This window comes from Panthera uncia, chromosome A2 (assembly GCF_023721935.1).
Source record: "Panthera uncia isolate 11264 chromosome A2, Puncia_PCG_1.0, whole genome shotgun sequence".
NCBI classification, from domain to species: Eukaryota; Metazoa; Chordata; class Mammalia; order Carnivora; family Felidae; genus Panthera; species Panthera uncia.
The window spans coordinates 139162187-139174376 of NC_064816.1; the positions used below are offsets into that span (position 1 = coordinate 139162187).

Below are 12190 nucleotides of genomic sequence, written 5' to 3' on the forward strand. Positions count from 1 at the left end.
ACCTGCTTTTCTTTGAAAACATCTTTGAGAAACCAATAATATGGGAAACTACATGTATTTTGCTTACTTAACCTGTTAGAGGAGGGGCTGTGATTAAAGCTTCATCCGATTTCAAAATACTCTTCTCCCCCACGTTTTGTTTTTTTATTAAAAAAATTTTTTTTTAATGTTTATTTTTGAGAGGGGGCGAAAGACAGAGCACGAGTGGGGAAGAAGCAGAGAGAAAGAGGGGGCACAGAATCCAAAGCAGGCCCCAGGCTCTGAGTTGTCAGCACAGAACCAGATGCGGGGCTCGAACCCACAAACCATGAGATCATGACTTGAGCCGAAGTCGAACACTTAACCGACTGAGCCACCCAGGCAATTTGTTATATAAAACCCCAGAAAGGTCAACAACTTGACAAAGTGGTCCTCAAAACTGAACCTTCTCATTTCAAAGGTGTTCTTTAGAATTTTCTGTCTGAAAGGGCTCCTGACTACATATATCCATTCACACAACAGATGTTTGTTTACAGTATGCCCTCCAGCCACTGTACAGGCCCTGTAACAACAGTTTTAGTAAAAGGCATGGCCTGCCTTCTCCTGGAGCTTACAATCTATGTGTTCCAGTTTACTGTAGTAAAGGTAAGGTAGGAATTACAAAGGTCCAAGAAAACACCATAGTATACACCATAACTGGCTAAGTTATCTTTTGAAATCCGAGAGTTGAGTGATACTCTAGAGTTCTAACCCAGTGGTTTAATTTTCCAGGTGAAAAAGGGGGACCCAAAGATGGGATGGGACTCTTTTATAACAGAACCAAGCAAGAGCCTAGGGCTCCTTGGAGTCATTGCTCCAAGATCAGAGATCAGGCCCTTTGTGTTAGGAACATGTAAAATACTTGTATACTAAACATTCTAGGAGTACCTTCGCTTGAAAAATGAGGAACGTGTCTGCATTCACCTGCTACTTTTTAACTCCTGCTGTTCCGTATGTACTCAACCCACAAGCACAAAACTCAGGTTATCTTTTATTCAGTTAAAGACCTTGCTAAGATTTACAATTTTGATTGAAACTGTTGAAATTGTGGCTCTTTTTCAAGTGATTGACAAGTCAGTGATGAGTATCTAGAGATGGCTCCAAGGTAGAGAAATAGATCTCGGTATCCACAGGAGAGGGACATAAATGCTAATTACACATTGACTTTAAATCTTGGTTTGTGATAGCTGCCTGCAGGTATGTGTCTTGGCTGTGGGCTGTTCTCAGGGCTTCATTTGTATTTGAGATTTACTTTAATAATGTTGCTTCCCCAATGAGCTGTTTAATCTCATATTTTCAGTTCTTTTTCTAGATAAAGGAAAAAATTGGGAGATGAATATAATTATTAATTCTTTAGGTTATTGAGGATTAAAGTTTTGTTTGGTCTTCCCACTTAATTTTCCTGAAAGACTGTTTTTGGGATAGGGTGCCTTTTGGCCTTCTGAATTGGAAGATGGTCAGGTGTTCGTTTTTGTTTATTATCATTACCTTAACCCCCCTCCCCCCCGTCTGTCCCCCCCTCGCCCAACATCATCAGCATTACTCATATGGCCTTCTGGATGAATTTTTGTAGCGCCTGTCATTCCTTGGCTTGTCCTTGGCCTGTATTAACTCTCACCAGCTGCATACAGGGAAACTATTAAAACCTCTTTGTTGGGAAAAACAAAAAACAAAAAAACCCCTCTTTGTTGGAGGTACTAGTTGTTAGAACCCATCCAGCCCTGCCCCCGTCTGATCATATCCCTCACATTTACCTGTCTCCTTAGCTTTCGACAAGTTGATGAGACCTAGAAGTAATTCCAGTGTATACAACTGACTTTAGGAGTCTTCTATATATCTTCTTCTTGTCTCTGTTGTTGTATTATGACAGCACTTCTCATAAGAAAGATTTACCTTACCTTCAGCCCTTAATTGGCTTTCTCTCCAGTAGGGCTCCCTGTTGCTTTTAAACCGTTATTAGATGGAGCATTCAAGTGAGTGATCTGACAGTCCGAATTTTGAGGCAGCTGTCCTTTTCAAAATTTCCGTATTCATTTTTAAAATGAGTTTTTGAGGAACAGACAGATTGAAAGGATTTTAATGGTGCTCACCAGCACTGAGCTGAACTTGAGGTCTATGCAATATGCTGTCTTCGAGCTGATCAGTGAGAACTAAAGACATGTTTAGAAAACAAGATTCTGGACTTTCTGACTGTGAGGATGGCTTCAGGATGCTTGATCCAATGTATTTTCGGTGCAGATGTGTAAACCTTGGCCATGGACAAAACCAGGTATATATCTTAATTCTATAAACCAGACCCTGTATGTTTGTTAAAGGACACCACATACTTGTTTCTTCTTCTTAAAAGTTTTCATAAAGAAAGATCATTGCTCGGTGTGTCTGTATCCATATATTGTCTATTAGGATTAAACAACTTTCTCATTTTAGGTTCCTAGCTTCCTAATCTCTTTGTTGTGTTTGTTCACTTTTTTGGTGTTGGAGACTCATTTAATGAGGACACTCAAGACCTGGCCTGGACAGAGTGGGGAGTGCCCTGGAATTGGTCAGGCAGGCAGGCAAGGCATGTGGGTAGCAGGCCCACACCTGACCCCAGGAAGGGATGTCAGGTGGTGGGGAGTGGCTCAGGCAGGTAGACCCACCAGCGGGCCTGAAAGCCCTTAAAGGAGTATCTAAGCCAGGTGGTGAGTGCCCAGGCCAGAGCTTAGTCCAAGGAGGCAGGGCTGGGTTTGCGTGGGGGCTCCCAGGGCCGAGGGACTGACATTGCCAGGAGCCTACCCGAGTTGTGTCTGGAACTCAGGGCGTGTCTGCCAGATGGACTCAGGTAGCTCCTGGAGGCAGCTGTCGAGGTGGTCCTTCTCCTCCAGGTGGTCCAGACAGGAGTTGGATCTGGTCCAAGGTGGAGTTAATGGCAGCATATTTCTGCCATTGTCCTCACCTTCTGCACCTGCCTCCACTGGCGCTCCCAGCTCCCTGTTGGGTCCTGACATTGTGGCCTTATGTGCCATGCCCGGCTGAAGGTAGAGGTGTCGGATGGAATGTGGGGCCACCCTAAACTGTTTGTATGCATATCTTTTTTTCAAAATTAAAAAAATTTTCTGGTCCCTTCAAGCCTTCCCCCTCAAAACTTCCTAACTGCAGCTCTTGGTACTGAGTGTAGTTAGCTGTGTCATTTTATTTACATGCAGTGATACCAGTCCCAAGCATCCTTGTGATTGTCATCTTGTTTGTTCTCCTTAATGTTTCTTAACTTGGTTCTAGAGTAGTTATGGTAGACTGAAATTATGTGCAGTTTTTCTGTAGAGACATTTCATATTAAAAAAAAAGCAGATCATCAGGGGTGTTGAAAAGGTTAAAGAACTGTTTTACATAATGTTATCTAGGAGTCCTGCAGGAATATGGCCAACCTCTTCTCTGTCAAGTGTAACTTCCGTGGGACCTTAAATGTTTTGCCATTTGACTTTCTCTTTTGGTGTTAACCTTTTTTTTTTTTTTTAAATTTTTAGAGCAGTTTTAAGTTCATAGCAAAATAGAAGGTACGGAGCGTTCATATATATGCCCTACCTCTACACAGCCTTCCCCACTATCATTATCCCCCACCAAAGTGGTACATTTGTTACAACTGATGAACCTACATTGATACATCATCAGCTAAAGACCGTATTTTAACTTTAGGGTTCACTCTCAGTATTCCACGTTCCATGGATTTTGAGAAAGGTATAATGGTATGTATCTATCACTATTGTATGATGCAGAATAGTTTCACTGCCCTAAAAATCCCCTTGTGCCTTTCCTGTTTTTCCCTGTCTCTTCCCCCTATCCCCTGGCAACCTCTGATCTCACTGTCTTTATCATTTTGCCTTTTCCAGAATGTCACATAGTTGGAACCATATGATATGTAGCTTTTTTCAGGTTAGCTTCTTTCTCTTAGTAATATGCATTTAAGATTCCACTATGTCTTTTCATACCACGATAGCTCCTTTCTTTTTAGTGCCGAATAATACTCCTTTATCTGGATGTACCACAGTTAATTTATATATTCATCTACTGAAGGACACCTTAGTTGCTTCCAAATTTTGGCAGTTATGAGTAAAGATGCTATAAACATGCTTATGCAGGTTTTTGCATGAACATAAGTTGCAGCTTATTTGGATAAATACCAAGGCGTGTGATAGTTGGAACATATGGTAAAATATGTTTAGTTTTGTGAGAAACCACCAAACTGCCTTTCAAAGTAGCTGTGCTGTTTCGCATCCCCATTAACCATGAATGAGAACTTCTGCTCCTCCACAGCCACACCGGCATTTGTTGTCAGTGTTCGGATTTTGGCAGTCCTGATGTAGCTCTAGCTCTTCAGTGTTGTGATTTGTATTCCCCGAGTGATAGGTGATGTAGAGCATCGTTGCCTTCTGAAGGTCTTTGGTGAGATATCCAGGTCTTAGGCCCATTTTTAAATCAGGTTGTTCCATTTTCTCACTGTTGAATTTTAAGACTTCTTTGCATATCTTGTTTCACAGTCCTCTGTCAGATAAAGACTTTTGCAGATATTTTCTCCCAGCCTGTGGTTCAGCTATCTTTTAATTGTTATTTTTTAAAATGTTAATCCCAGAAAAACTGAGTGAGGTGATCCTTGACAACTGGACAGGCCCACCTGACTGCTAGTGAGCTGTGTTGCAAACTCTCAACCTTAACTCCCTTGCTTCTCTGTTTTCAGGTCAATGTGACTGTGGACTACATTAGACCAGCCAGCCCAGCCACAGAGACGGTGCCTGCCTTTTCAGAGCGGACATGTGCCACCGTTACCATTGGAGGAATGTGAGTGTTGTAACTGGCAGGGGCTCAACCACAGCTACGAGTTGTGCTCATTTAAGTGTCTCCTTCCTATCCTCCCTCATTTCCTTTCTGTTGCTCTTAACACAGTGGTTTATAATTGTTATGTCTGTGTAGCACTTTACATTTGCAAAGCATTTTATAATCATTCATTAGCTAATCATATTCCTTCATTATTGTCATTTAAGATTTATTGGGCTCTGTGTGCTTGGCACTATGTAGCATATATTATTACTATTAATAATGCCATTTATTGAGTGTCAGTCAGGCCCTAGGTACTATCTGACATTAGGTAGAAAAATTATCCGCACATTAGTTTAGGAAGTTCAATTACAGACCAGAAAAGGGGGGGTGGAGAGGGGAAGAAGAAGAAAAAGAAGAGTTCATTGGGCATTTTCTTTATATAGATGTCTGTAATCAGTAGATGATGGGGACTTTCTTTCTCTTCTGTGCTGGCTGTATCCTGTTATATTCCAGAGTCTCTTGGGAACTTGGTTGATGAACAGTTTTTAAAGGGAGGTATCTGATGGGGGAAGAAGGAAGCCTGCAGCCTGCTGGGCCATGCTTGCACAATAAATATTAAAACAGTCAGTCCCCAGTAGTAATTCTTACTCTGCATAAAATACACCAGCATGATAATTGTTTCCATCTCTAGTTAACAATCTTAAATGCTGTTTGTTACCAAACTGGTATTTTTCTTCTCTTTTACGGGGGTATAGTGGAGGAGAAGAAAAGAATAGGTTTCTTCTCAAAACAGGGATTGTCTTATTGAAAGTACAATGGAGCCCATTAGGAGAAACACCTCTAAGCCACAGCATTCTTCTGAAAGAGAGGACCTTGTAGCTAATTTACCTTCTAGAAACTCTCCTACCAAATAGGAGCCTTCTCTGCTCATCCGTGCTGTCATGCTTGAAAATAATTATTTTTTAGCCATTGTTATCACTCCTGTATTTATGTAAACATTACTGTTCACACAACCATCAGAGACTTCGTGGAGAGGAACTCAGTATAGGATTTTGTTGTCATTACCTTAACACCATCACAAGTGACATGTTTTGTTAGCAGAATCTTGACAAATAAGATGATTTTGAAATGGGAGAGACTAGGACATAGTTTGGTCATTTTTCTGCCTGTTTAACTTGCAGTAATGATTATTGCCACTTTGTCACCACTTCTTAGGAGTTACGTGCATGCTACTCTACTATGGAGAGCTGGAAAGTTAGTATTCTTATATGTTAAAATTTTAACTGTCACGAGGAATCACCTCAGTAGATAACAGCTCTTATTATCTAATTACTGGTAAAAACAACAGCATCACTACTGTAGAAATGCACACCTTTATTTTTGGTAGATGGTTTCCATTCATTTCAGCAATCCATTAAAGTGGATTATTTCATTTAGTTAGCACTGAGGTGTATTTTTAAAGTAAATTTACACTGCTTAAATATTACATATTCTGGGGATGCCTGGGTGGTGGCTCTGTCGGTTAAGCGTCTGACTCTTGACTTGGACTCAGGTCATCATCTCAGGGTCAAGAGATCGAGCCTTGTGTCAGGCTCTTTGCTGTTGTGGAGCCTGCTTAAGATTCTCTCTCTGCCTCTGCCCCTCCATGTGCATGCACTCTCTCTCAAAAATTTACATATTCTGAGTGTGTTATGGGGATTTTTTTTTAATACAGGACAGTTTGAAACAGCTAGTTTAAAAATTCCATAGTAGGGTATTATGGGCATGCTCCATGCCAGGACACCTTGAGGTTTCAACTGTGTTGATCTTGACTTTGTTGGAGATTACTCCTTCAGGCTAACATGTCTCTCTGCAAAGGCTAAGTGACTGTTCTAGCCAAGGTTTTGGTCTGTAATTAAGCCTTCATAAGAAGTTATCAGCCTTTGGGGCGCCTGGGTGGCTCAGTCGGTTAAGCGGCCGACTTCGGCTCAGGTCATGATCTCGCGGTCCGTGGGTTCAAGCCTCGCGTCGGGCTCTGTGCTGACAGCTCAGAGCCTGGAGCCTGTTTCAGATTCTGTGTCCCCCTCTCTCTGACCCTCCCCTGTTCATGCTCTGTCTCTCTCTGTCTCAAAAATAAATAAACATTAAAAAAAAAAAAAAGAAGAAGTTATCAGCCTTTTTTTCGATTTGGTTGGTCAACACAGGTTGATTGTCTTTTTTTTTCTTTCTTTTTTTTTAAGTTTGTTTTTTGAGGGAGAGAGAAAGCATGCGCACGCACACAGGTTGGGGAGGGCAGAGAGAGGAGGGGACAGAGAATTGGAAGCAGGCTCCATGCTGACAGCGGAGAGCCTGATGTGGGGCTTGAACTCACTAACTGTGAGATCATGACCTGAGCCCAAGTCAGACACTCAACTGACTGAGCCACCCAGGTGCCCCCACAAGTTGATTGGTCTTAATTGACAGGAAAGATTGTCTGTACTTCAGGTTCTTGGCAGAGATGATAACCTTGACTTTACCTCTCAGTTCTTGTAACTGGAATATAAAAAGTACTATTTTTGTATGATTTACCAAAGTATTGACCAGTGTGTTGATTCTTCTGGGTCCCTTAATTGTCTCCTTGGATAAGATCACCCTAAGCAGGGTGCCTGGAAAGCATTATGAGTTACTTTATAGAGTTGTTTCTACTAACTAGACTTTGTGAAGCAGTTACTGGTGTGCATTCAGGGGAAATAACGGAGATTTACTGATACTTTGGAGAGAAACTCTCACTAGACAGTAAGCTCCCTGAAGATAGGGATTTTTGTCATTTACATTCCCTTTTGTAGTCTTAGTATTCAACATATGGTAGGAGTTTCAATAAATTTTTGAATTATTTATTGTATTGCAGAGTGTCCCTTTATGAAGCATAACAGGAATACTTAGATGTCTCATTACCTGGGACACTTATTTCTGTTGAGCCCTGAGTTTGTTGTTATGTAATCAGTACTGGAAAAGTTATATTAGATAGTTTTCATTTTTTGTTTGGTTATTGGGACATCATTGCTTAAAGATAGGTCATGTCTGGAAAATGAACATTTTAATGCTTCTTACGCTTTTTATGTTTCAGTCGTACTCATAGCTTCTCTTTATTTTCCCTTTGCCTTGATTGTGTTTTATTATTTTTCTGAATTTTCTGTACTTTGGCAGTCAATCCAAATAAAATTGTACAAAAGTTGTATGAATAAATAATAATGTTCAAATACTCAGCTTCTATTCAGAATTTAGGTATACTAACAGTCTTCTGAGTGTAATGGTTAACTATTCAAAAACATTGGCTAGAGAAGGGATGTTTTTTTTAAGTTTATTTATTTATTTTGATAGAGAAGGCATGAGCAGGGGAGGGGCAGGGAGAGAGGGAGAGAATCCCAAGTAGGCTCCACACTGTCAGCGCAGGGCTCAATGTGGAGCTTGATCTCACCAACCATGAGATCATGTCCTGAGTCAAAATTAAGAGAGTGACACTTAACCAACTGAGCCACCCAAGTGCCCTGAGAAGGAATTTTTTTTAATCTAAAATACTTTCATTTCATTTTAAGCATTAAAATGTGCATATATTTCTGAATCTTTGATACATGGGAAGAGTAGATCAACTATTTGATAACATGAAAAATTGCACAGTTTCCTTTTTAGAAGGAGTTTCTAGAAGAAACTCTTAAAAGGAGTTTCCTTTTTAGAAGCTGACAGCTAAGAGCCTGGAGCCTGCTTCAGATCCTGTGTCTCCCTCTCTGTGTGCCCCTTCCCTGCTTGTACTCTCTCTCTCAAAAATAAATAAACATTAATAAAAAAGGAGTACTTGAAAACACTGATTATCAAACCCTAGATTTTTGTGATTTACACCCCCCTCATTTATTTTGCAACCATTTTATTTTATTTTTTTTTATTTTTATTAAAAAAAAAATTTTTTTTTTTCAACGTTTATTTATTTTTGGGACAGAGAGAGACAGAGCATGAACGGGGGAGGGGCAGAGAGAGAGGGAGACAAAGAATCGGAAACAGGCTCCAGGCTCCGAGCCATCAGCCCAGAGCCTGACGCGGGGCTCGAACTCACGGACCGCGAGATCGTGACCTGGCTGAAGTCGGACGCCCAACCGACTGCGCCACCCAGGCGCCCCTGCAACCATTTTAAAGCCGTTCATCTTATTGAACCTTTTCAAAGTATTCAGCTGTTTTCATAAACACATGTTTTTTGTGTAGTCATATTTCAATTAACAAAATATTTGATGAAGTACATAATTAAAAATAACAAGCATAACCAGTATATATAGTTTTGCGGACAGAAACAAATGGCTCAACAGGTTGGGACAGAAGTGCACAGGTGTCTGAGTGGTCCTCAGTCATTCTGTTTGGCATCAGCTGAAATCCTAGAATTTGTGGGTCAGTTCAGGGAAGGTTAGGGGAGCTCCTGTAGTAATGCTGTCTGGGAAAGACAGTCTTTGTTCAAATTTGTTACAATGTAAGATTACCCTCTGTAGGCTTATATACCTACATGTGGGCTTTCTTAACATCTAGAGGCTTTCCTGTTATTCAAGAGATCAGCTGGGCTCTGGCTGTGGAAGAGCTTCTCTCAAGCTGCTGATCATAGGGTAATGAGGAGAAGGAGGCAGATGAGATGGAGTCGCTCTCAGTTATTTCAAAGCAGATTTTTAAGTGTATTTCACATGCTAAAGTGTGTGAATTGTCTGTATCCTCAACAGGGTTCGGTCTAGTCCTTCTTTTTCTTTTTGGTGTATGAGAGGAGGTTGAGTCACAGGATCTCTGTGAGGCACCTCTGGTGTGACAGTCTTCTGCTCCCATCTCTTGCCCTCTAGAGAATCAATGGAAACGAGGTTCATCATTCCTCTAATAGATTAACATTTTTTTCTTGATTAACTTCACTGTAGAGTTGGCAAGAGTTGTTATCTGTTAATCAAAACAGTTTAAATAAAAAATAAAAAGATCAAACTTCGAGTTGTTTCTCATTCTCTGGCTCCCGGGCTGGGAATTAGCTGAGCCTTTTAGGCCTGGTTTGTGACATGAAGCTGTCAAGATGGCGCTTCCTGTTAATTACTTTTTATTGTATTTAAGACACTTAAATAACTCTTCTTGTGATTTAGTCTTCTATGTAATTAGCTTCAGTGATTAAAATCTCTTTCTTTCTTTATTGTCAGAGCCTTCTTGAAGAGTGAGATTTTTCTGGGGTGACCTTTTCTTGTGCTGGACTTCCCAATTACTTGGAGCTCCAATTTGGCGAACGCATATGAGAATCTATTAACTAGTTGCTCACCTCTTTCTGCATGTCACCTTTTCAAAGAAAGGTCTTAAAATTTTTTCACGTTTATAAGGGGCACCTAAAATATATAACTTAGGGGGTTAAACCTCACATACTCACATGAATACTTATCACCACTCCAACCCTGGAAAATTATAACGGGTCCAGCAAATGCAGTACCACTAAGATACTTCCCAGTGGTTTCCATTATGTGAAGTATTTCACAATGGTAGGAGACCGTGGACGTGACCTGTTTTTGGAAAGTAAAGAATGGCATATAGATGGAAGCGTACAATAGGAATAGTTGGAAAATGCCTGTTTTTGTACAATGTCATTTTGGCGGCGAGGGGGGGGTGATTTTTTCCCTGACATTCTTTTTGAAACCATGTTTCCCTCTACTGCTTTCCTGCACTGCCTTTGTGCTGTCTTTGAATCTTGCATAGGCACTGCTCCCTTGATGTCCACACAAGTATGAGGCCTTGCTGCCAGAGGTATTGTCGAAGATCTTTTGGGCTTGGGACATCTTAGTTACCGCTTTGTTCTAGTGACTATCATCCAGCAGCCTCAAAGCCATCGTGTGAACTTTTTTTGTGTCTCTTTGGATTCTTCCTAGATAGAGCTCATCCGTTATTAGATTTCTATAAACCAGACAGTCAGACTTGTAGCGAATGAGACTTCTGCTTCTGGTTTTCTATGGCTTTGGTTCTGGTTCGCAGGAATACTTCTTTCTTCAAGTGTTCTATTAAGTGACTGAAGCTTGAAGTCAGGTCTTGTCCTTCTTCTAGAATAATCCTTTTCTAATCCTAGTTTGGTTTTCCTCGGCCACAGTAGAATTAAGTGTCCTATAATCCCCAGCGTTTCTGGCTTGAGTTCTGTAGCTTTAAGGCTTTCACAATCAGACCAAACCTCCTCTCTCTTGAGTTTTCAAATCTTAAAACATACTAATATCTGACTTTCAGGCTAAACATAGGAAGAAAGTGACCTCTTGAAACCCTATTTTCGGGACTAGGGTTTTGACTTAAGAGTTGCCTGCACCATCCCGAAGGCACTCTTTTAGCGCCTGAAGAAGTGCGGAGACCTTATTAATGTCACTGACTGGGCCATGAGGTAGAAACTGGCTGGTTGCCAGCCCTTTTCTCAAGATTTATTCCTTATACTTTATCAGATTTATTGGGGGCTTTTTACCCCCCATTTTTTCCTGCTATGAAGGAAAAGGGACACATCAGAATAAGGGTCCCCCTGGGGCCTTTAATTAGAAACACCTAACCTCCCCCGCCCCCAATTAAAAATATGTTAGATTGTTTACTGGAGCTCATAGGCTGTTTGATTTGTGTAATTGCTTCTGCTGTGTTTGGTAGAAGTATGCCTATCCACCATCCTGAAGACACTGGAAGCTTCTGTGGCATTTAGTTTCGAATACCATGGAAAGAAATCGTTGAATAACTGGGTCTGTCTCCTGCTAGCTCAGTCAGGTATAGTGATCATTTTAAGAGACTGGTTCATAAAAGCACTTTAAGAAGGACCTTAGCTATTGCAATGGGGGTAGGGTGGGAATCAGGAAAATACTCAGTTTCAGACAGATCGCTCTCTCATATGTTTTGTGGCTATCTATGGAAATTTCATGCTACCAAATGTTATTCCTTTAAAGACCTCTTGGTTTCAGTTTACTGTATTATCTTCATCTCTATATGGAAGTTCAGTTAAGCTTTTCGTGAGAGAATCCTTGGATCATCTGAATCAGCAGAATCCATTGCTCAGCTCTGTGTTTTCCCTGTACCTGTCTACCAAGAACAGTAGATTTGTGTTTATTCATTCAAGGAATATTTGAACACCTACTGGGTGCCAGGCACTGGGAATATAGCAACGAATGAAGCAACAAACAGTTGCACCCGATGAGGTTCTCCCAAATGCTCTTCTTTCTTGGGATTTCTTGGCACTGATTCGTGCAGCCTCAAGCATCCTTGTGGGTATTCGCTGGCTTTGCTGCCCTCAGAACCTTGTTTATGTAGAGTTTTGCGTTAAGGAACACAAGTGACTTTATTTAAACAGTGCCTGAAAATGTTGTTTTCTGTTCAGTTTTGCCAGGGACTTGTAGAGACTTTACTGCTCAGAAAT

The 12190-nt window shown here is 40.9% G+C and overlaps 1 protein-coding gene and 1 pseudogene across 2 annotated transcripts in view; one reads left to right on the forward strand and one right to left on the reverse strand.

Annotated features, from left to right (window-relative positions):
• The window catches only part of SND1 (staphylococcal nuclease and tudor domain containing 1), a 423895-nt gene that overhangs the window by 183817 nt on the left and 227888 nt on the right, over window positions 1–12190 (forward strand). For both annotated transcript variants that reach the window (XM_049642985.1, XM_049642986.1), the window contains one exon: window positions 4730–4830. In XM_049642985.1, the coding sequence (XP_049498942.1) occupies window positions 4730–4830 (101 nt within the window). The remainder of the gene's footprint in view (window positions 1–4729; window positions 4831–12190) is intronic.
• Window positions 2688–3005, reverse strand: LOC125931046 (bublin coiled-coil protein-like; annotated as a pseudogene).